Source organism: Podarcis pityusensis, assembly GCF_964106645.2.
Source record: "Podarcis pityusensis genome assembly, chromosome: 2".
Lineage (NCBI taxonomy): Eukaryota > Metazoa > Chordata > Lepidosauria > Squamata > Lacertidae > Podarcis > Podarcis pityusensis.
This window is the reverse complement of record NC_138029.1, coordinates 112,113,587-112,138,531: the sequence shown is the minus strand read 5'-3', so window position 1 is coordinate 112,138,531 and position 24,945 is coordinate 112,113,587. Positions and strand designations below refer to the sequence as shown.

The window sequence follows — 24,945 nt, the reverse complement described above, 5'->3', positions numbered from 1 at the left end:
TGATAAAATACATATTTTGTTGCATGCAAATGGCTTTAGATACCTATTAGGTCCATAAATTACCATATAGCATATATTCAACACAAAAAAACAGCAACAATTTGTTGTTGACAAAGGACAGCTGGACATAGAAAGGACCCCATTACCTTCAGTAGCTTATTTAAGGGACATCATCAATAAGGGACAGCAGCGGGACATGGCGCTGGGATAAGGGACTGTCCCGCCAAATAAGGGACGCTTGACAGCTATGGTCATGGGGATGAGCTGCCAAGAGTCTTTGCTCTCCCTCCTCTCCTTCCTTCACTCCTGGGGAGAGGAAATTAGAAGCTTCCAACTGAGATCAGTTTGCTGTTTGAGTGCAAACCACAGTTTGCTGGGTTCAGGCACAATGGCGAGCTCTGACTAGCAGTCAAATGCAACTACAATCGTACCTTGGTTCTCAAATGCCTTGTGACTTGAATGTTTTGACTCCCGAACGTCGCAAAGCCGGAAGTGAATGTTCCGGTTTGCGAACGTTCTTCGGAACCTGAGTGTCCGACGCGGGTTCCGATTGGCTGCAAGAAGTTCCTGCAGCCAATCGGAAGCTGTGCCTTGGTTTTCGAATGTTTTCGGAAGTCAAACGGACTTCCGGAATGGATTCCATTTGAGAACCAAGGTATGACCGTAAAAGCTCCTGATTTCCCCTTACAGATGAAGGAAGGCGAGGAAGCAGTGCATAGGCCCTGGGCTTATGACTGCCCTCTGCGCATAATGTTGACATATGATTTAATTTTGCATCTGAAAGCAGCCAGTATGTATCTGGCAATAACATCAAGAATTTGTATGGGTCAGCACAATGCAGTAACTCCCCCTCCCGAAGTATGTGTTTGAAATATTGAGGATTCGTATTCTATGTAAACGTCTGCAATTTTAAAATATTCTCTTTATTTTATTTTATTTTTGCCCGAATCCTGTGCTGGCATTTGCAAGGGAGAAGCGGAGTATATGGGTGCTTAACCCTTTCTCTACCCTTCCAACCGTGCCTTGGTTTCTGAACGTTTTCCCCCAAACAGCTGAAGGTGGTGTACAAGAGTCTTCGACTCCTCACAACAGTCTGATGAGTTAGGTTTGGCTGAGAGATGGGGACTAGTGCCACCCAGTGAGCTTCATGGCTGGGTGGGAGATTTGAACCCATGGGTAGGCAAACTAAGGCCTGGGGGCCAGATTTGGCCCAATCACCTTCTAAATCCGGCCCGCGGACGGTCCGGGAATCAGTGTGTTTTTACATGAGCAGAATGTGTCCTTTTATTTAAAATGCATCTCTGGGTTATTTGTGGGTCATAGGAATGCGTTCATTTTTTTCCCTTGTCAGACTATAGTCCAGCCCCCCACAAGGTCCGAGGGACAGTGGACCGGCCCTCTGCTGAAAAAGTTTGCTGACCCCTGCTCTAACCACTACCCTACAGTGGCTGTTGCAGGGCTTAGGGAAGGCCACCAGACAGGACGGCAGTTGCCATTTGCTTTGTAAAAGGCAGAGTTGCGAGGGTCGGATTTTAGCATTGAAAGGGATGAACGGGTAAAGGGGGAGCTAAACTTTCCTCCCGCAGCCTTAATTTCCCTTCTCAGCTCACTTCCAGTACGAGAGGTAGACTGGCAAAAAAGCAGGAGGGGAAAGAGTTCAGGCAGAGGATTTTGGTGAGGTAAAGCGAGGCAGGGAAGGGTTTAGTTCCCCTCGCTTGCGTGCCCTTATAGATGCTAAAATTAGACCCACCCACCTGCTTTGAAAACATGAGCAGGGCTGTCAAGTGAGCAAGCAAATACGGTTCCCGCCATTGTGTCTAGCTGAGCCCTGAGATATGTGAAGTGCTTTGAGCAATCCTAAATAATTGTACAGTGGTACCTCGGGTTAAGTACTTAATTTGTTCCAGAGGTCTGTTCTTAACCTGAAACTGTTCTTAACCTGAAGCACCACTTTAGCTAATGGGGCCTCCTGCCACCGCCACGCAATTTCTGTTCTCATCCTGAAGCAAAGTTCTTAACCCAAGGTACTATTTCTGGGTTAGCGGAGTCTGTAACCTGAAGCGTCTGTAACCCGAGGTACCACTGTACTATTATTCCCCACTCGCTGTTAACATTCAGCTGCAAAATGTGGGTATTTTGTGCAGGGCTAGTGGGGGCTTTTGCTTTCTCTTGTTGCATGACTTACGTTTCAAATTCTCGACAGGGATATGTCAAGGCGAACAGGTGGAGAGATCCATGGGGGGGAAGGAATTGTTTCCTGTGGGCTTTATCTCTCAAGCTTTATTGATGGCGTGACTCCACATCTAGGCCCCTAATCCGACCCCTTCCCCTATTTGAAGCTAGACAGCGTCACAGTGTGAAATTCTGGGCAGTCCAGAAAGGGAGTTACTAATAAACAGGATGCTGGGGCTACCTTCGCTATAGGGCAGCAAAGGCCACCCTATAATTAGAAGGGAGCATTGCTTGGCGGTGACGCAGAAGTCACGTAATCCCACATGGAGCCCCTTATTCCGAATTGCTTTTCTTTTCTAAAACTGATCTCCAGGGAACAGCAGTGGTGTTAGTCGTACCCAAGAGTAGACCCGTTGAAAGTAATGAACACAACAAACGTAGGCCCATTAATTGCACTGGGTCTAACCAGGGTGGATTTGATTTAAATCAAATCAGTTTAAATCACGATTTAAATCACGATTTAATTCAATAGTCAGTAAGACTTGATTTAAATCTTTTTTTTTTTTTAACAGAAAGACTCATTCTTGCTGGTACAGTGGTACCTCTGGTTACAGACGCTTCAGGTTACAGACTCCACTAACCCAGAAATAGTACCTCGGGTTAAGAACTTTGTTTCAGGATGAGAATAGAAATTGTGCGGCGGAAGCAGGAGGCCCCATTAGCTAAAGTGGTGCTTCAGGTTAAGAACAGTTTCAGGTTAAGAACGGACCTCCGGAACGAATTAAGTTCTTAACCAGAGGTACCACTGTATAATCTTAATATTTACAACCAGATGAAGGTTTCATTTTTGGAATAATAAATTTTCAGAGTAGTTTTTACAGTTATATCAAAAATTATTGATTTGGTTATACTATTGGAAATACATAGACAGATAATTATGAAATTATTGTGAGGTTTAATAAGTTAACTGTTTATATTTGGACAACTTTTCTGCTGTACTTTATTGGAAGGAGAAAAATAATCATTTCCTTAATAACAATTTATTTAACTAAAGCAATAACATTATAGCATATGTATCCATGTTTGTTAACTGATGTGGTTAAACTTAAAAAAACAAAAACAAAACTTAGACTGAGTTTTAGCACACATGAAAAACTTAAAACAAATCCTTATAGGATTTCCCGATGAATAGCCTTTGGACTATAATGTAACTTAAACAGAAAACTATCTTTAGAAGATTTTTTCTCCAGAAGCATTTTCTTTTAAAAATCAAATTTAAATCAAAATAATCTAATTTAAATGGGATGTGGGTGGCGCTGTGGTCTAAACCACTGAGCCTAGGGCTTGCCGATTGGAAGGTCGGTGGTTTGAATCCCTGCGATAGGGTGAGCTCCTATTGCTCTGTCCCAGCTCCTGCCAACCTAGCAGTTTGAAAGCACGCCAGTTCAAGTAGATAAATAGGTACTACTCCAGCAGGAAGGTAAACGGCATTTCCGCGCACTGCTATGGTTCTCCAGAAGCGGCTTAGTCATGCTGGCCACATGACCTGGAAAAACTGTCTGCGGACAAACGTCGGCTCCCTCAGCCAGTAAAGCGAGAAGAGCGCCGCAACCCCAGAGTTGTCCGTGACTGGACTTAACAGTCAGCTGTCCCTTTACCTTTTAAATCTAATTTAAATCCAAATAATCCAATTTAAATTTAAAAAATATGATTTTCTAGATTTATTTTTTTTAAAAAATCATTGATTTTTACCCACCCTGCGTCTAACCAGTCATGTCCCGTTTTTTGGTCTGGCACTTTGGCGCGATTCAGCTGGCCGGAGCGCCAGAACAAAAGGCCCTCAGGTTTTTTTGGGGGGGTTTCGTGCTCTTGCCCGAGGCGTCCCGATTTTGATCCGCGGGATATTGGAGGGTGTGCTGCTCTGAATGGAACTTTGTTGGACGCAGCACTCTCTGTTGCTGTTTACACGAGACGGAAACGATGCTACCAATGTCACGTTTCAAGAACACAAAATTATTTATGGATGTGTCGCTCCAGAAACTGAGGCCGCATTCACACCAATGCATTTAAAGCACTTGAAAGAGTCATGACATTCCCCCCTAAGAATTCTGGGATCTGTAGTTTGCTAAGAGACTTGTTATGAGGCCCAGAGTTCCCTGTGAAAAGGGACTGGTTGTTCAGCCATTCTGATAACCAAAGCAGGATGGCAGTCTCCTAACAACTCTCAGCACCCTTACCAAAACAGAAAGAACCTTAATTTTCCCTGTATAAGACGTGGTTTTTTAAATTAAAAAATCATGTTTAAAATTGGGGGTCGTCTTATACACCGATAGTGCATGGGGTGCAATTTGGTGCGTTCTTGTTGGCTGCGGCAAGGGCTGGTGTTGATTGGGTGTCGCCGCGGCAACAGGGCAGGCAATTGGCGTCTTCTGCTGGTGCGGGGACAGACGATAGGTGGCTTTTGGGACGCATGCTAGTGGCAGTGATTTTCGGCATAAAAACCACAAAACTTTTCTTAATTTGGAGTCCCCAAAAACGGAGTCTTATACATGGGGGTGTCTTATACACGGAAAAATACGGGACTTCTTTATGCAGCACGTAGTTGAGCTATGGAACTCGCTGCTACAGGATGCGGTGAGAGCCGCCAACCTAGGTGAATTAAAAAGTGGATTATGGGAAGTCTTAATAAAATCTTATTTAAAGAGGATGAGACAAATTCATGGAGGACTGTCAGTGGCTACAAGCCATGATGGCTGCGCTCTGCGCCCACAGTTGGAGGCAGTGATGCTTCTGAATACAAGTTGCTGGAAACCACAGGAGGGGAGAATGGTCTTGTGTTCGAATCCTACTTGCTGGTTTCCCACAGGCATCTGGTTGGCCAGTGTGAGAACAGAATGCTGGACAAGATGAGTCCCTCGCGTGATCCTGCAGGGCTCTTAGGTTCTCATCAGCCTCATCATCATTTTGTTTGTATGCCGCCTTTCCATATTTAAAACATGACAAGATACCTCTGGTTACAAACTTAATTCGTTCCGGAGGTCCGTTCTTAACCTGAAACTGTTCTTAACCTGAGGTACCACTTTAGCTAATGGGGCCTCCCGCTGCCGTTGAGCAATTTCCGTTCTCATCCTGAGGTAAAGTTCTTAACCCGAGGTACTACTTCCGTGTTAGCGGAGTCTGTAACCTGAATTGTTTGTAACCCAAGGTGTTTGCAACCCAAGTTACCACTGTACATAATTACAAACATAACAGAAGTTGTAAACAATAAATAAAACACATCAAAAAGCACACAACCAAATGGAAACAATTTCCATGTACACCATAAGAGCTAAAACTAAAAATACAACAATAATATCAGTAACAGCAACAACCTCTCCCCAAAACAATACCCCAGCCCAATAATCTGTTCAACACCCTCAGCTTTTGTAGCGGGAGTCAGTCAGCACTCCACTCTCCCAGGCCAGATGGGAAAAGGCCAGCAAGGCAGAGTGCAGGTCTTCCAGGGCTCACAGCCGAGATGGTCTCATTTAAAACAACACAGAGGAAAATTTAAAAACAATTTAAAAGCAGCTGCAAGCCAGGCGGAAAGAGGCAAGGGCAGGGTCCTTCAGACCCTCAGCAAGCAATCCTCCCTGCTTGAGAGCCAGTGTGGTGTAGTGGTTAAGAGCGATAGACTCGTAGTCTGGTGAACCGGGTTCGCTTCCCCGCTCCTCCACGTGCAGCTGCTGGGTGACCTTGGGCCAGTCACACTTCTCTGAAGTCTCTCAGCCCCACTCACCTCACAGAGTGTTTGTTATGGGGGAGGAAGGGAAAGGAGATGGTTAGCCGCTTTGAGACTCCCTAGGGTACTGATAAAGCGGTATATCAAATCCAAACTCTTCTTCTTCTTCTTCTTCTTCTGTGCATGATGTGCTACTGTTACTAACCGCCATTGAAAAGGCATAGGATCTCGAATGGAAACTGACCACAGGGGAACAATCTGATACAGAGTTAGATTATTGGCCCATTCAACCCAGTATTCTAGATTTGAGCTCCTCCTTTTTATTATGATTTGTGCACTCGATGCTGTCAGGGTGGTTATACATGACCCCTCGTCCAGTATTATTTGCGCCTGCAAACGTTTTATTTATTTCTTTTAAAAGAATTTACACACAACTAATTCACAAACAAGCTGTCAAAGCGGTTCACAACGACTGTACACGAAACCGTACAATACAAAACCAGTAAGTTAACTTATCAGTAAGTTAAAATCAGAGAAATGACATAGCTACGGTGGATGTGTTCTTAATTGCCTGTATAAGACCGATAGAAAAGTTTTCAGCAGGTGTTAAAAGTTGGGGTGGACTCACGGCTTCATTTCCAGTCAGTGCATGTCCTGTAGCTTCCTGCTGAAATCCTGCCACTATTCATACCGCAAATGCTGTGGGTTTTTATTTTAGTTGTCTTGCTTTTATTGTGATTTGGCTTCTCCAGACAGCAATAGTATGATACCATTGGGCAACTAAGATAAAGATAAAAAAAGGACCCCAGGCCGGTTAAGTCCAATCAAAGGCAACTATGGGGTTGTGGCGCTCATCTCGCTTTCAGGCCGAGGGAACCGGCATTTGTCCACAGACAGCTTTCCGGGTCATGTGGCACACATGACTAAACCGCTTCTAGCACAACGAGAGACCGTGACGGAAGCCAGAGCGGACGGAAATGCCATTTAGCTTCCCGCCGCCGCAGTACCTATTTATCTACTTGCACTGGCGTGCTTTCAAACTGCTAGGTTGGCAGGAGCTGGGACAGCAATGGGAGCTCACCGCTTCACGGGGATTCAAACCGCCGACCTTCCGATCGGCAAGCCCAAGAGGCTCAGCGGTTTAGCCAACATCACCACCCGCGTCCCTGCTAATAAAGCAGAAAGAGCCACCAATACATTTTAACGTCAAGAACATTTCAAACAGCAAATGGGACTTACTGCACTGCAGTATAATTTGTACTGCTCAAGTGTAGCTGGCTCAGACCCCATATATTGGAATGAAATGGATTGCTTCTCCTCTGGGTTTTACAATTTGCGCCGTGAGCCAAGTTCTTAGGAGCATTTATCAAACCAAATGAAGAGAAGATGAAAGAATTGGATGGAAAGGGCGATCTAATTAAACAGATGATACATATGAGCATCTAAATGCTGATTGGCGGATGCTTTCATGAGGCCGGATCATGAGATATCATGTCATAATTTCCAATTCACTTCCAGCTCAGTTTTTTTTTTTAAGTATTCACTGGCTGAATCCTGGTTGACCTTGCTGCACTGCAAGGAACAGAAGGAGACTACCAAAAAGTGTCCTGGGACAGGCATTTCGGGGGGGGGGGGGGTTAGTATTGAAGAGCACCTCCAGATTTATTCTGATTTGCTTGCAGGGAGGTTAGATGATATTGCATCAAAGCAGGTGTTATCTCACACTCCCCCCCGCCACTTTCCTTATTGCAAAAAGTCCGTTCTTTGGGGCAAGCGGGTTTGTTATGTGAGGCCTCCCAATCAATTATAATTTTGCAACCTGAATTTGCCAGGATGTGGCTGAATCTCACTGGAAGATAGTGACAGTCTTGAAGTACCATATAGCAGTTAAGATTGACAACCTTCGTACAGGCCCGCCTCCTGTGACTTGAACACTAACCTGTATATTATTATTATTTATCATTATTATCAGTTTCACAATAGAATTATGGGGGAGGGAGGGTGTCCTCCAAGCATCTATGTTGGAACTAATGCTTTTTCACATGTTTATAAATGGTGAAATTAGGGATAACAGACATGGTATCCTCTGCTGGTGTGGACCACAACTCTCATAATCTCTGAACATTAGCTATGTTGTCTGGGGCTGATGGCTGGAGTCTGGAAACGTCTGCAGAGCATCACATTTGTTACCTGCGAGCCATAACCTGGTTGCATTTGCTGATGATATCAAAGCTAGCAAATTTTGAAATTTGAAAGGAACAGCTTTCCCCGCCTTCAAATAAATGGGTGAATTAAAAATTGAAATGTAGGTGAATTGTCGTGAGTCCTGGGTGCTTCAAGTTTCTGGGTGCAAATCTGTGGTTTTAGGAACGGAAATCTGAGCTGTTCACAATACCTGACTTTGTGTTTCATGGTAAATGCGAAATCCCACAATGGAATCTGAACTTTGCAGCTGGGAATTGCACGTGACTTGACATTCCAGCAGTTGCGAGCTTCTGAAATGTGTGGCTTGCATCTGTCCTTCTGAATGCACCCCTTCCTGATTCATTTTTGCTAGAAAATAATCTGACCTTTTTGCTATAAGGGGTATTTTCATAGCCTTGCTTAATTCTTTCATCCATCCTTGTTTTCCTTCTGGGGAATGTTGTTTGCTTATGCAGTTAAGCCTGTTGCTAGAGATTGGCTTCTCTCTGTATGTGTGAAAGCTGAAGGGCAAAAGTCTAGAAAGGGAGTGGTGAGTTATGTTAAGTGGAGGTTTTTGTGTGTGAATATTGGAGAGGAGACAAGCATTTTCATTCTCTCAGCAAGTTCAGCATATCTAAGAACTTGGCAAAAAAAATAAAATGTAAAGAGTTTGGTTTGGAGGAGTGCGAAACTGCCTTCTTTCTTGGACCAGCAGTCTCTAGAACGGACATACAGTGGTACCTTGGTTCTCAAACACCTTGGTTCTCAAACAACGTGGAAGCCAAACACTGCAAACTCGGAAGTACGTGTTCTGGTTTGCGAACTTTTTTCTGAAGCCGAATGTGCTCCGTTTTGAGTGTTACGCTGAGGTCTGTCTGATTTTGCTGTTTATTTTGTGTTTTTGCTTTTGTGGCTCTTTGTTTTGTTTTTTTGGCTGTGTGAACCCAGTTCAGCTACCGACTGATTGATTGTGTGACTGCAGTACATTGTTTATTGCTTTCATTTATGGATCAATGGTATCGTTAGATAGTAAAATTCATGTTAAATTGCTGTTTTAGGGGTTGTTTTTAAAAGTCTGGAACGGATTAATCCGTTTTGCATTACTTTCTATGGAAAAGCGCGCCCTGGTTTTGTAACGCTTTGGTTTTGGAACCGACTTCCGGAACAGATTTAGTTTGAGAACCAAGGTACCACTGTCATCAGTCCAGACTGAAAAAAATGGTAGGGAAAGCTGATTGTCCCCCAGCCGACCACTCCATTGTTCAAAATGAAAGGATGCCCCCCCCATACTTTTTAATAGCCTGGCCGTGGATGTGGAACAATAAGGGCTTGCCGAATGGACCATTCAGCTGGTCTGCATTTAAAACTTCCTTGGAATGCAAGTCACATTCTGCCCAAGCTGGGGTCCGGAGACAGTTTTGCTCACTCTCACCCTTAGCACGTGTGACTCTGAGACGATTTGGAAAGTTGGTGCTCTGGAGGAAGGAGGAGGAGGGATGGGTGGTTCTGTCAATTTTGGTTCTTCTCAGCTTCTCGTTTTTCCAGTGTTTAGCTTACCGCACTTCCACATCGGTTTGCAATATATTTTTTTAAGGCCTTGTGAAAATTCCACACCGGTTTGCGGAATTCTTTCTTTAAAGGCCTTCTGAAAACGAGTGAACAAACAAATAAATAGTACAGTAGAAATAAATAGTACAGTGTATGTATTTTTCTACATGTTAATGCAGCTGGAGACTGTACTTGGTGGGGCAGTGCAGCCAGATGGGTGGGGTGTAAATAAAAGAATAATAATAATTCCGGGTAATTCAGGGAAGTGCCAGTTTTAAAGTACAGTGGTACCTCGGGTTACAAACCCCTCAGGTTACAAACTCTTCGGGTTACAGACTCCACTAACCCGGCAGTAGTGCCTCGGGTTAAGAACTTTACCTCAGGATGAGAACGGAAATTGTGTGGTGGCACCGGGAGGCCCCATTAGCTAAAGTAGTACCTCAGGTTAAGAACGGTTTCAGGTTAAGAACAGACCTCTGGAACGAATCAAGTTCATAACCAGAGGTACCTTTGTGTTTGGTCTACGAATGCCTAGGGACGTGCAAGCTGAATCAAATCTCTCCCCCATCCCTAAGAAAGAGACAGGCAGCCTTTTTGGGGTGGGTGGGGGAGCATGGAAGGCGGAAGAGTGGGACATAAATTTAATAAATAAAACCAGAGGTTAAAGGATCTCGGCCTCTGTCGCAGCCTTCGATCGTTTCCCTTGAGCAGGGACCTACGATGACGTCTGGCCCTATAGCCTGTTTAATATAATGGTTAATTCTCTGCTGGCAGGGAGTCAGGACTGTAGGGCATCCACAGAGCTTTGCAGCTTTCCACAGCAGGCCAGTTAAGCTGGGCTGGCACTGGGATCCCAGCTGCCGGGCATTCTTGCCTACATAGCTGGGATTCCTTGCCTTCCTTACCCCTTCAGCGCATTTTGCGGTTTTTTCTTTCTTTCTTTCTCCAGGAGGCCCTGGGAGATATCTGGGTTGCAGGGGGTTAAAAACCAGCTGGGCGACATGAGGACACCCTCAGCTGCTGACAGGAGCTGGGGGTGGAGTGGGGGGGGGCAAGGGACAGCAGCAGCACCCCAATTTGTTATCTGACGGACGTCCCTGCAGGGGTTACCCTTTAATCCCTCTGAGGCTTAATATGAGCCAGAGTTTAGCCCCATAACATGTTTTTAATGTTTAGAGTTCAGCCCAAGGCCACCATTTCAGGTTTAAGTACATTTCAGTGGCGGGTTGGTGGGAGACTCATAGCAAAAGTTCAGTGGCCTGCTCTTGGGTATATACCGTATTTTGCGCTCCATAGGATGCACTTTTTCCCTCTTAAAAACTAAGGGGAAAAGCCTGTGCGTCCTATGGAGCGAATGCAGGGGGGAGGCAGGCAGAAAAAGCCCCCAAGAGCTGCACACAAGCTTCGCGTGGCTCTTGCGGGCTTTTCCCCAGGAGGGAGAAGGGACCGCCGCTCCCTGACCTGTTCTGGGGGCTGGGGAAGCTTGGGCTTCCCCCGCCCCAGCCCCGCGGCTTAAAAGGAGAAGCCTGAAGCCTGAAGCCCCTGCAGCACAGCGCGAACTGCCGCTGCGCTCAAGGGGCTTCAGGCGGCTATCCGCAAGCCTTTGGAGCGCAGCGAGAGTTCGCGCTGCGCTCAGAAGGCTTGCGGATAGCCACCTGAAGCCTGGAGAGCGGGAGGGGTTGGTGCACACTGATCCCTCTTGCTCTCCAGGCTTCGCTTCGCTGGAGAGGCGCTGCACAGTTTTCCCTCTCTGCGCAGCGCCCCTTCAGTGAACGGGAGGAGAAATGGAAGGGGCTCCGTTTCTCCTGCCGCTTCGCTGAAGGGGTGCTGAGCAGAGAGGGGGAGAATCCTCCCCCCCATACTCCCCCTCCTATGGTCCGGTGCGTCCTATAGAGAAAAAATCTGGTATTTGTGGTTTCTCTGCACGGTTCAATTTCCCCCTCCTTATCAGTAATAATGATGATGATATAATAGAATCAACAACAACAACAACAGTGTTCTACCTCTTCTCCAACCTGCTCTTGGACATATTCACAGCTTTTACACTGTTTTAAAAGCATTATTAATATTACTACAGTGGAACCTCAGAAGCCGAACGCCTTTGAACTTGGACGTTTCGGTTCCTGAGCGATTGAAACCCGAAAGTGATTGTTCTGGTTTCCAAACAATTTTCGGAAGCCGAACATCTGGCGCGGCTTCCAATTGGCTGCAGGATGCTCCTGCAGCCAATCATAAGCTGCGCCTTGGTTTTTGAACTGTTCCGGGACTCCTGGAACGGATTAAATTCGAAAACCAAGGTACGACTGTATTATTCATATTTCTTTCCTACCTTTCATTTAGGATACGTATAAGTCCAGATTTTCTCTCCCTCACCCTTGCAATTTATCCTCACAACAAGCCTGTGAGGTAGATTAGGTTGGGCACAGTGATAGTTTCTAGCCCAAACTTCAACCAGTGAGCTTCAGAGCTGACACAGGATTTTTAAAGGTCTTTGTTGGGGTTGCTGACTTACAGGCTTTCAGTGTTATAGGTTTTCCAGAGAAGAATCACATTAAGGACAGTGTTCTGCCTCCTTCCTCTGAAATCTGTAGTGGAGAACCTGTGGCTCCCAGATGTTTGCTTCCAGCTCCCATCAGCTCCAGCCAACATAGTAAAGGACGATGGAAGTTGAAGTCCAGCAATACACCCCTGCTTTGAATAGACCCAAACAACACTAAAGCATTTTTTGTACATGGGATGAGAGCATCTCCCTCACTACTTTATACCATTGCATACCCAGGATCATTTGTTATTTGTTTGCATGCTTATTAGGGTCGCCATATGCCCAGAATTTCCTGGACATAGTCTGAGTATGGCAGTCGGAAGCAGTGTCCAGGCAGAAATTGCTGAAATGTCTGGGGGAAATCCGGACATATGGCAGCCCATGTCAGAAGTCTAGATTTTGCCGAAGTTCCTTGAAAATTGCTCAAAAACTTTATTATTATTATTATTATTATTATTATTATTATTATTTGAGATTTTGCAAAATAAAAATAAAAATGAGAAGCTTAACAACTTTGGCCAGAAAGAAAAAAACCTCAACAACTTTTGTGTCCGGATTTTCACTTTTTGAAATATGGGAACACTAATGTTTATAAACCACATTTCCATATAAAATACTGGGGCTGCATTAAAAACAACAAGAATGGCAGATGTCAGTTTAACCCGAGGGAAACAGAACGTGTGGGTGGCTTCTTGGCTGGGTGGCACCCCAAATTTCCCATAGCCCCTCAACCCCCTCCTGATCCATACCCATGGGAGACATCCCATAGAATTGTAGAGCTGGAAGGATCCCTGAAGCTCATCTGGTCCAACCAGTTCAAACTATTTGCCTTACTAACCCAGATTTGTCTATATTGACTGGTATTTGCTCTCCAGGGTTTGGGGCAGGATCTCCCCCCCCCCCCAGGTCTGAGACCTTCTGCATGCAAACATCTGCCCTACTGTGTACTATAATAGGTCCATCTTTTAGAGGGAGCAGTCGTTGTCGAAGGTCTGAAAATTTCCCGGCCCTGGAGTGTGGCAGTTTCTCTGACTCTTCTACTAGATATGGGATTCTGCCTCCTCCTCCATCCGAAGGGGGGTGTCCCTGATCAATGCCTTGATTCATCCCCCTTTTTCCTTTCGCTTTGGCACCCCCTTGCCCTACGGCCTGTCAGCTGCTGTTTACTAGCCTTAGATCAAGGCAGCTGTTGGGACATTCCAGCAAAGGATTGTGGGAGCAGCTGGTCTACAGCCCTTTCACCCCCACCCACCCCCACTTCACCCACCACCCCCAACCTATTGGTCAAGAAACAGCAGGGGGGGGGAGTGTGGCCTGGGTTCCTAGGAAACAGATTTGGATTTCTGCGACTGTTTCTTAGGGAAGCTGCGCCGAGTTAGTGGAGTGTTTATTTGGAACATTTCCCCCTCACAATATGAGAACGTCTTATGAAGGAACGTTCTTTGAAATGCCCCGTGTCTTGTAGAGTGTGCATACTCTGATTATTAAGCAATTTGAGTCACTCATTAACTGGAAATGTTTTGGCCTCTGCCTTTGAGCCAGTTGCCCACACATTTTGGGGAGAATGCGTTTCCAGAAACAGAGGTACTGATGGTGCTTCAGGATGGTTTGTTTATTGAGCATTCTTCCTGATTCATTTGCAGAGATTAGACGACTGTTCATTCCAATTTATTGTTTTTTGTGTGGGGGGAGGTTAGATGATGTTGCATCACAGCAAGTGTCAATGGGCCGTGTGTCTTGCTGCCTTTCCCCTTCCCCTTATTGCGAAAAGTCTGTATTTTGGGTGGGTGGGTTTGTTGCGTGAGACCTCCCAGTCAGCCATAATTGCATGACCTGACTCTGCTAAGTCTGTAATTCAAAGCAATGACAGCCTCAGGCCTGTATGGATGCCACAGCGCTGAGGACTTAAAATTGAGGGGCTGATTACTTTAAAAAATAATGACCAGGGGTGGTAAAATCTTTGTGTGTGTGTGTGTTAATTCTTTGCCTCAAACCTTTCGCAATCTGGATCCTTCTCCCTCCAGAGGTGATTCTTTTCCTGAGAAAGAAGGTTCCCATTTTGCGGGAATTACCTGGCCTGCACCCAAATGCATGACTAGGCTAGTCAGATGAAAATGTCATACAAATTGTGTAGAAATATTGGTTCTGAAGCAAGTGTTTCAAACTGCCCTCTGGGGACTGAGGTGCACAGAGCCCAGAAATGCCTATTCAGATATATTTGAATTTTGATTCAGATAGATAGATAGATAGAGTGCAGTGATGGGGTGGGGAGGTGTAGAAACAGACCCCAAGAAGTACAAGAAATATTTAGGGAGAAAGAAGCTACCTCAGGATGGGACCCTCAGACCATCGAAGACTGAGCATGCTAAGTGTCCACGGAAAGTCATTGATAAGAAGAAGAAAAAGACAGATAACCCAGTGGAATGGGAATGGAATGAAGTATCCTGGAATGGGGCCTGGCTGACTGGCTGGTACCCTGAACTGGAGTTCCCCGCTTTGCCTCATTTTATTTTGTTTGTCATCACTTTGACGTTGAAACGGCTTGATCAGGGCCTCTGGCAAAGGTCCAGTTGTATTACTCAAGTACCTTTAAACTGCTCATGACGTAAATCAATAGGGTTGGGGTGGCCACCAGTTGATGAATCAAATGTTGTCAATGGACTGTCCTTTAATGACTACGGTCAACTATTATCAAATAATCTGAGGCTGCTGTCGGGTAGATACTGGTTCAGTGTTTTAATTTCATTGCTTAATTGCATCTGACAGCACATGGGGGGGCTCTTTCCTCTCCAGTTTTCTGCAGGTTCCTCTTGCTCTGCACTATTAGCACAAAACTAGATATTACTAGCAAAAAGGTGTGTTTCTGAATCCCAATGACAACTTTGTTTATGGGAAAATAGCTTTGTTGCTGGCTGCGGGTGGGGGAAGGACCCGTTTAGAGCAGAGATGAGGATGGAGAGTGGGGAAGCCATGGGGTTTATGGTCTGGAGAAGGGAGTGTTGGCTGGGGAGAGGCCTGAGGGCCATTTCCTTCTTCCTGCGCATGGTCTGAAAAAGACACATTGTGTGGAAGCCTTGCTGAAGCTAAGTACAGGTCTGGGCCTAGCCAGTACCTGGGTGAATATCCACCTGGGAGCCCAAGGCTGACTTGGGAAATGGGAGAAAGGCAGTATATAAATGCAATTAAAGAAAAAGAAAAAACCCAGTTGCCTCACGAAACACTTCCTCTCATCTTGGGTTCCAGGTATCTACTTACCCTTGCAAATACAGAGTGGGGAAAATGGCAGGTGGAGACAGAGCTAAGTGCTGCCTTCTCCCCAGAATTGCTTTTTATAATCAAAGCAACAATTGGGACTTAAAATTATTCATTTGCTTGCAATACCTGCTTTGGCCCTTTGCCATTTTATAGCCGCTATTTTGCATGTTTCATTTCTGTAATTATACCTCCCAGGCTTCGGATGGGGTGGGCGGAATATAAATAACTTATTATTATTATTATTAAAAACGTGTCTCCTTGGTCTGCCCTGGAAGCTCCAAGATAATAACCAATATCACTCTGACCTCAGCCAGTCCCCCACTTGCTTGCCTTTTTACTTACAACTCCTCCAGGGGGTGGCACTAGCTGCCAGCTTCCTCCACTGTAGTCTCAGTGTTGCATTTGTAGAACTCAACAGGGACACACCTAGAATTAGTTGGCTCCTGCCTGTCCTCTAGCCACTTTACCTGTCCCAATGGGCACCAGCCAACCCTGCCTTAAACCATGCTTCGTCATTGGCTTATGAATCATGGCTTGCTAGGTACATTCAGCTAAGTTTTACACGGGTGGCTCTGTGGTCTAAACCACTGAGCCTCTTGGGCTTGCCGATCAGAAGGTCGGCGGTTTGAATCCCACGATGGGGTGAGCTCCTGTTGCTCTGTCCCAGCTTCTGCCAACCTAGCAGTTTGAAAGCACGCCAGTGCAAGTAGATAAATAGGTACCGCTGTGGCAGGAAGGTAAACAGCGTTTCTGTGCGCTCTGGTTTCTGTCACGGTATCTCGTTGCGCCAGTAGCAGTTTAGTCTTGCTGGCTACTTGACCCAGAAAGCTGTCTGTGGACAAACGCCGGCTCCCTCAGCCTGAAAGCGAGATGAGCGCCTCAACCCCATAGTCGCCTTTGATTGGACTCCAGGGGTCCTTTACCTTTACTTAGAGCAGGCTCATTGAAATTAACGGTTATAGCTAAGTTAGGTTCATTCATTTCAGTGGGTCTCCTCTAAGGGAAACTCAGTTGAGTGCCACCCGATGAGTCTGGATTTGGACATCACACAAAGCCAAGCTTAATTGTGGCTTCTCGTTTTGTTTCTCTTGCAGAGTGAAACAGGAGCGATTGGGTAGCGTACTGCTCATTTGCAATGAACAATGGCCAGTTCTAATAAATAGTGGCATTGTTTGACCCCACTGGAACATGTCTCCTCAATAGCTGACCTAGTCACCAACTGAGTTACTTTTTTTTTTTTTTTTTAGTCTGGTCAAACACTCATTCCTGTAAATCAGCCTTGGGGTCTCCCAAATGCACCGAGTTCGCTCAACCACAAATTTGGCATCTGGCCTTTCTGCCTGCGATAATCACGTGTTTTGCTGCTGTCAGTGTGTCAGTGCCAGTCCACTTCTGGCCTGAATAGGGAAGCCAGGACAATGGCAGGATGCTGGTGACTCCTGAGCATGGAATGTGTGCTATTCACTAGCACAGAGAAAGTGTCTGACCCCCGGAAGAGGAGGGTTTTCCATTCATGTTGAGTCACCTTGGTGTTGTACTCTGTGCGAGACCCGCATGTGGTTAACTGCTGTTATCTACTTTTTTTGCAAACAAGGCATGAAGACTCAGCTATCGGTGTAATCATCGCAGAGCCCAGAGAGCATGGTGGGACTCGCAGCGCTTTGCTTGCTGCTCTCGGCGTCCCTCGGTGCCTCGGAGTTGGAAGAGCACTTTGATCCAGGTGAGTTGGATCCAGGTGAGATAGGCTGTGACCTGTTGGTTGAGGAGCGGGAAACTGGAGGGTTCCTTGGTGAGGTGCTGAAATGTGGTGCGGAAGGAGCACCGAGCTTATGGGATTTTACTGGGCAGAAGTGATGGAGATATGGAGGTTGGGCGGGGGGCAAGGCCAAGTATAAGATGCGAGAGCGAAGCAAGGGAAAAGGAACTTAGGCCAAGGTTTTTAGGGGGCTATTGCCAAACTGCCATCCGGTGGGTCTTTCTTCTACGTTGGTTAATCCCCAGGATAGTTTTGTCTGATGCTTCTATCTTGTTACCGATGCACAAATGTGAGTCGTTGGTTGCTCATGAAACCAAAATGGCGCCATCTTTGGACACAAGAGGGAGGCGAAAGCTCTGGAAGCAGCCTAATGGGGAATGAGCACGCTCAGTGGCCATGGAATGTTGAGGGGTGGGGGGAGACGGAATGAAGTATCTCAGAGAAGGGCATGGCTGACCGAATAGAACAGTGAATAGGAGCACTCCACACTGCAACATTTTGTTGCAGGTTCCACTCGTAAGGATAATCTCTCTCTCTCTCTCTCTCTCTCATCTATCTATCATCTATCTATCTATCTATCTATCTATCTATCTATCTATCTATCATCTATCTGTTTCCTGCAGGTGAGGAGTGGGGAACCTGTGGCCCTCCAGATGTTGTTGGACTCCAGTTCCTATCAGCCCCAGCCAGCCTGGCAAATGGACAGCAGTTGTAGTCCAATGACATCTGAAGGGTCAAAGATTCCCCATCCTCTCTGCCCATGAAATAAGCTTCACTGTCATATCTTGCAGCAGTGGATTCTACATTGTGCAAGGAAGTCCTCCTTGCTGTTGTTGTCTGTTCTAAATTACCTGTTTCATTCTGTACCCCAAAATTCTAGCATCAGAGGAGATTTAAGAAATTAAAAAAGAACCTCTAGCCAGTTTCTCCACACCATTCATAATATTATCAACTTCTAACATATCATATTTTTAAATATATATTTTTTTGTATACTAAAAATCCCCAAGTGCTTTAGCTCAGGCACATCCAACAGGTAGATCGTGATCTACCGGTAGATCACTGGATGTCTGTGATGGATCACTGGTAGATCACTGGCTCCCCACAAAGAAGCTAAACAACTTTGGCTCCCCTTAAAAAAAAGCCTGCACCCCCCAAAAGCGAGGCTTTCCTCCTCCCTGAAAAAACCTCAACAACACAACACTGCCAGTTATTTACTCTGTGAGTAGATAGCAGTCTCTTGTGAGCTGGCCACCCTGTGCTTCAGTCCAGCCTTATTATTTTGGTTACCTTACCCTTTTCTGCCCCTTTCACCAACCCTGTGATTTCCCTTTTGAAATGGAGCGTCAGCACAGCATATAGGATTCCAAAATGGGACTGCATCATACATAATATATGAAGGGCAGCACTATGATGCTGGCAGTTTTATTCTCTCTGTCTTCCCTAATCACCCCAGCATGGAATTTGCTCTTTTGGCTGTATTCCAGAGTATCACAAAGTGTTCCAGACAACGGAACATTGAGCTGAAAGCTTGCAGAACATTAACAGAATGTTACAACTTAGCGTGTCTCTAGAAAAGGACATCCTTGGGTTTTTTTTTAAAGCGTCCACCTCTTGCGTGTGAAATTAGAGCACCCTCTGGTGGAAGTCATTGACATTCAGTACTAAGTATTCTGCTTTTTGTAGGTAGGACAGTAAAAAAGGTAAAAAAGGGTAAAGGACCCCTGGATGATTTGTTGTTGTTGTTGTTGTTGTTGTTGTTTAGTCGTTTAGTCATGTCCGACTCTTCGTGACCCCATGGACCAGAGCATGCCAGGCACTCCTGTCTTCCACTGCCTCCCGCAGTTTGGTCAGACTCATGTTCGAAGCTTTGAGAACACTGTCCAACCATCTCGTCCTCTGTCGTCCCCTTCTCCTTGTGCCCTCCATCTTTCCCAACATCAGGGTCTTTTCCAGGGAGTCTTCTCTTCTCATGAGGTGGCCAAAGTATTGGAGCCTCAGCTTCAGGATCTGTCCTTCCAGTGAGCACTCAGGGCTGATTTCCTTCAGAATGGAGAGGTTTGATCTTCTTGCAGTCCATGGGACTCTCAAGAGTCCCCTCCAGCACCATAATTCATAATGGTTAAATCCAGTCAAAGGGGACTATGGGGCGCTCATCTTGCTCTCAGGCCGAGGGAGCCAGTGTTTGTCCACAGACAGCTTTCCGGGTCATGTGGCCAGCCTAACTAAACCACTTCTGGCGCAACGGGACACCGAGACAGAACCCAGAGTGCATGGAAATGCTGTTTACCCTCCTGCCACAGCAGTATCTATTTATCTACTTGCACTGGCATGCTTTCTAACTGCTAGATTGGCAGGAGCAGGGACCGAGCAACAGGAGCTCACTCCATTATGGAGATTCAAACCGCTGACCTTTCGATCGGCAAGCCCAAGAGCAGGGGCCTGCAAACTTTTTCAGCAGGGGACCAGTCCACTGTCCCTCAGACCTTGTGGGGGGCTGGACTATATTTCGAAGGAAAAAAATGAAAAAATTCCTATGCCCCACAAATAACCCAGAGATGCATTTTAAATAAAAGCACATTCTACACTTGTAAAAACACCAGGCAGGCCCCACAAATAACCCAGAGATGCCTTTAAAATAAAGGGGCACATTCTGCTCATGTAAAAACACACTGATTCCCGGACTATCTGCAGGCCAGATTTAGAAGGTGATTGGGCCGGATCCGGTCCCCGGTCCTTAGTTTGCCTATCCATGCTCAAGAGGCTCAGTGGTTTAGACCATCGCCCCCTGTGTCCCAGGTAGGACAGTAGCCTTATGTTTGTCTGATTCTTGGATTTTTCAAAAAGGAATTGCACAGTGCAGGGCCTGCCACACTAAAGGCTTGATCCCTAGTGAAGGCCAACTGAACCTCAGGAGGCTTGACACTTCAGGGGATCTCAGTGACTGAGATGGAGCATACGGAAACAGGCAGTCCCTAAGGTACTTTGAGCCCAAGTTGTTTAGGGCTTTGTGGATTAACATAAGCACCTTGAAACAGGACTGATCGCAAACAGACAGACAAAATGACTTTCGATAGACAGGGCAGTTTACTCAGATGTAAGTCTCACTTTTTTCCTGGCGGGGCATATTCCCATGATACACGGGACAAACTGAGAATATAGAGAACAGCTTAATTCAACACAGGACGGTGCTAGAATGTGGCTGCCATGTTTTTATGGTGGCGGCCATCTTTTCCCACCCCCTCCCCCCATTTTCAAAATGGAGTCCCAAGGCCTGCGTTCTTCAGTGCCTTTGGGCATCAGTATCTACCCAAGCCTGCCTTTTGGTGGTGTCAGGCCTGGTTATAAGAGGGGACATGTGAAGAAGGGAATGTGATTGTGCATGGTGTAGAGAAAGTGGATAGGAAGAGGTTTTCCTTTCTCTTGTCTCATAATACTAGCGCTTGGGGGCTATACAATGAAGCTGAATATTGGAAGTTCTAGGACAGAGAAAAGGAAGTGTTTCTTCACACAGAACAGGGTTAAGCTATGGAATTCTCTCTCACAATTAGCAGTGATGGGCACCAGCTTGGAGCTCTGCTGTGTTCGTGCTGATCATTCACTTCATAGTCAGCTCGTAGCCCACTGTGGGGGGGGGGGGGGGATGGATTCTGGTATAGATGGGTCCCTTTGTTCTGATCTGGCAGAGTTCTTTTTATGTTCTCAAGTCTCATTAAAAGCATCCCATCCTAGGTTAACTTGCAACCCCTTGGTTTCAATGTGACATACTATAATTGATGTTTTGCGGATCAAGCCAGTATTAATAGCTCATAATTTTTGCAGAGGGGTGTGTATAATGCAAAGGGGTCATCTTTGCTCTTCATTCTCTCGCTTCCTTCCCCCTTTGCAGCTAAGTGTCGCTATGCATTGGGCATGCAGGATCGCACCATCCCGGATGAGGCCCTCTCAGCCTCCAGCTCGTGGTCCGACTCGACGGCCGCCAAACATAGCAGGTGACGATGGCCTTTGAAATTTAAAGTTGTAACTTGTTTTTCCCCCTTGCAGTTGTAAAATACATCGCAGTTGTACACAGTTGTACCCTCATAGACCTGACTAAGGTCTTTTAACCAGGTCAGCTGGAAAGGACTGTTCATGCTGTTCAATAAGATAGGATGCCCGCCCCAAGCTCCATGATGATGATGATGATGATGATAATAATAATAATAATAATAATAATAATAATAATAATAATAATTTATTTGTACCCCGCCCATCTGGCTGAGTTTCCCCAGCCACTCTGGGCGGCTTCCAACAAAGATTAAAAATACATTAAAATGTCACACATTAAAAGCTTCCCTGAACAGGGCTGCCTTCAGATGTCTTCTAAATGTCAGGTAGTTGTTTATCTCTTTGACATCTGGTGGGAGGGCGTTCCACAGGGTGGGCGCCACTACCGAGAAGGCCCTCTGCCTGGTTCCCTGTAGCCTCACTTCTTGCAGTGCGGGAACCACCAGAAGGCCCTCGGCGCTGGACCTCAGTGTCCGGGCAGAACGATGGGGGTGGAGACGCTCCTTCAGGTGTACTGGACTTAGGCCGTTTAGGCCTCCCACATGTCTTCCACGTGAACAAGTGCGGCACCGTCCAGTACGACTGTCGTTCTTGGACCCCTTCCCTATAAAGAGCAGTGTGAAATACGGCCGTGTTCTTACCCCAACTCTCTTTGGCGTAGTCTTCCTGTTGCCCTCTTATTCCTTCAGCTCAAGGTTGTGAACATGCATCCAAGGAGGGATTGGGGGGGGGGTCTGCTCAACCTGGCGTGCGAGAAAAATAGCATGCAAGAGGTGCTAGGTAGAGATAAAGGGACCCCTGACCATTAGGTCCAGTCATGGCCGACTCTGGGGTTGCGGCTCTCATCTCGCTTTACTGGCCGAGGGAGCCGGCGTACAGCTTCCGGGTCATGTGGCTGTTGGAATTCTGCCTGGGTCAGAGGAATGTGCCACAAGCGTAGGCACCGGCAGATATTCCTGTCGACCTCCCCGCGTCTCCCAACCTCTGCTGATAAGCAGGCGAGGTCCGGCGATTCTTCTCAGATGTATGAGAGGAACACACCGTTCTTCCTCTCTCCCCTTTGGTGTCCCCAGGGAGGGGAAAGAAGCAGACAGAAAACTATTTACATCATTTATTTCTGCCTCTTACATCAGTACAGAGAATCATGTCTGCACTCAACAACAGCAAGAAGAAACTCCTCCCAAGTACATCCAGTACGGGTCATATGACACACACACACTGAGCTAACATCCGGTGCTCAGTACAGAATGGACTGCCCCTTTGTTCCCATGGCAACAGTCACAAACATCCTGTCTGGCTTTCCAGCCACAAGCAGCTGGCTGAGCTGCTAGAGCCTTTGCTTGCTGCAGCATTGGTGCTTTATGGTAACATACTCCCCCTAAAGTATCAATGTGTGCTGCGAGCAAAGCGTCATCCAGAGAAGAAAACAAACAGTTGTTATATTTATAACATTCCCCTGTTGTTTCAGTTCCACCCTTGGAACTACCCGCCACTGGTTTAACCAATGTACCTCTCTGGTTGTGTGACTTCGCATTACCTCGGTTAACAACTCTCTGTTGTGCCTTTGTCTCTGACTCAGACACAGCTTCAATCTGTCCTTGGTCGTTTACAATAGCAACATATGCAAGGTCAGCAAACTCCTTTGAATACCTCTTGGGTGGTACACCCTTCGTTGCTCTCTCAGACCTACGTAAAAGTTGCTGCTCTTCTCTGCTTTCTGGTTCAGCCTCTGAACTCTCTGGAGAACCAGTACTAAGCTTAATCAATGGTTCATCCTCCTCTTCTGAGGGTCTAGTCATTATGTGAGATTTCCTCTCAATGACTGTGACAACTGAGCTGTCTGAGCTATCGCTGTCATCATCAGTACTACTGAACTCAATAAGATCAAACTCATCATCATCATCATCATCAGAATCGTTTCCTGTGGGAAATGTCTGTTCTACAACCCGCTCTCGCTCTGGAGCACTCTCTAGAAACTTTGTGAGAATCACCTGACCAGATTCAGACAAAATTACTCTGTAGAGACCCTTTTCATAACCCACAAAAATGCCTCTGGCATTCTTTACTCCACCTGGAGCTTCTGTTCTCACATGAGACCCGAAAACCTTAAAATAGGCAACAGAAGGTTTTCTATTGAACAGCTTCTCAAAAGGAGAACATCCCAACTCTGTTGAGACTTTTCTCAACCACACATGAAGATAGAACGCTAGCGATTCGGCCCAATATTCATGTGGCAAATGTGAACTCAGCAATTGCGCATTCATCCCCTTTTGCAATTCTTTGTTCACTCTCACACAGACCCCCCTGTTCCACGCTTCTTGCGAAACTGCCACTTTGTGGTCTATCCCTTTTCCATCCAGGAACTTCTGAAACTTCTGTAACAGAAAAATTTGCTTCTCATCTGTGAAAAGACAATCAATGTTAGCATCATGCATACTTTTAACCTTGTCACAAAACTCCTGAAACTTTTCTAAAGTTTCTTGCGGTTTCTCCATCATATAAACCCAAGAATAATTAGTGAAACAATCCACACACACAAGGTAAAATCGTGCACCGCCTCTAGATGGTTCTAGAGGACCAATCACATCAGCATACACCCGCTGAAATGCTCTGTCGACCTTCTTGGTCTTAGTCAGCTTCCTGGTGCTCACACTGGTCACACCTGCAAGAGAGATTTCGTTAGAATCAGAAGAATTACATTTCATGTAATCACTTTGATCAAAAGTCAACAAATACAGTCCATCTTTCTCTTTGGCAGTAAGAAACAGTTCTCCATCTTTGTAGATCTTGCAGCTTTTAGCATCATAGGACAGTTTCAGTCCTTTCTTTGCAATCTGCGACACGCTCAGCAGATTAAATCTCAGTTCTGGAATCAGGTAAACATTGCTTATAGTCAAGTTCAGACTCTCAAGATACACAGTCCCAATTCCAGTTGCTTCCAGCTCTTGACCGTTGGCCTGTTTCACAGTGAAGCTTTGCTTCTTCAACGTCGAAAACAGTCCTCTGTGCGGGCACATATGAACCGTGGCGCCCGTGTCAATTATGAACGAGTTCCCAACATCTGGCGTGGTTCCTTTCGCCATCATAGCCTTTGCAGGTTTCACCTGGCACTTGGTACGGCTTTTGCCTGACGCCTGAGGCTTCGTAGAGCTGCTCTTTGCTCCTCTTGACTGGCGCGGCTTCTTACAGTTTCGCTGTAGATGCCCAGTCTGTCCACAATTGTAGCATCGGACAGCACTCAATGCTACTCCATGCTCCCCAGTAGCATCAGCAGTGGGGGAATTAGAACTCTGTTCTTCCCTCCCCCTGTCTTTTTCTTCCAGTGCAGCAAGTCTGTCGTGTTCATTCAGAACCACAGCACAAACTCTCTCCGCGGTCAGCTGCGCGGCCGGTAGGGAACCAAGCTGACTGGCAACAACCTTGTAGGTGCGGCTAAGGCTGTTTAATATCATGAAGCAAAACACTTCCTCCTGAAGACGGAAATTGCGTTCCACCATCTGTTGACGCAGAAACTTCATTTCTGTCAGGTGCGCTTGAACATCTCCATCAGGCGCAAGTCTCAGATTGGTCAATTTCTCAAAATACAGCAACGCTGAAGAACCAGCATCTCTCTGATGCGTTGTACGCAGCGTGTCCCATACCTCTTTCGCATTTTCTAAATGCTGAACATGCACCAACTGATCATCTGAGACACACAGAATTATAGCAGTCCTGGCCCTTA

General features: G+C 46.1%; 1 protein-coding gene across 4 annotated transcripts in view; it reads left to right on the top strand.

Moving 5' to 3' along the window:
- Positions 1-24,945, top strand: part of DDR1 (discoidin domain receptor tyrosine kinase 1) — a 105,364-nt gene that overhangs the window by 50,178 nt on the left and 30,241 nt on the right. For all 4 annotated transcript variants that reach the window (XM_080991672.1, XM_080991671.1, XM_080991670.1 and 1 more), the window contains exons 2-3: positions 17,017-17,142; positions 21,067-21,169. In XM_080991672.1, coding sequence (XP_080847798.1) covers positions 17,064-17,142; positions 21,067-21,169 — 182 coding nt within the window. In that variant the 5' untranslated portion in view covers positions 17,017-17,063. The remainder of the gene's footprint in view (positions 1-17,016; positions 17,143-21,066; positions 21,170-24,945) is intronic.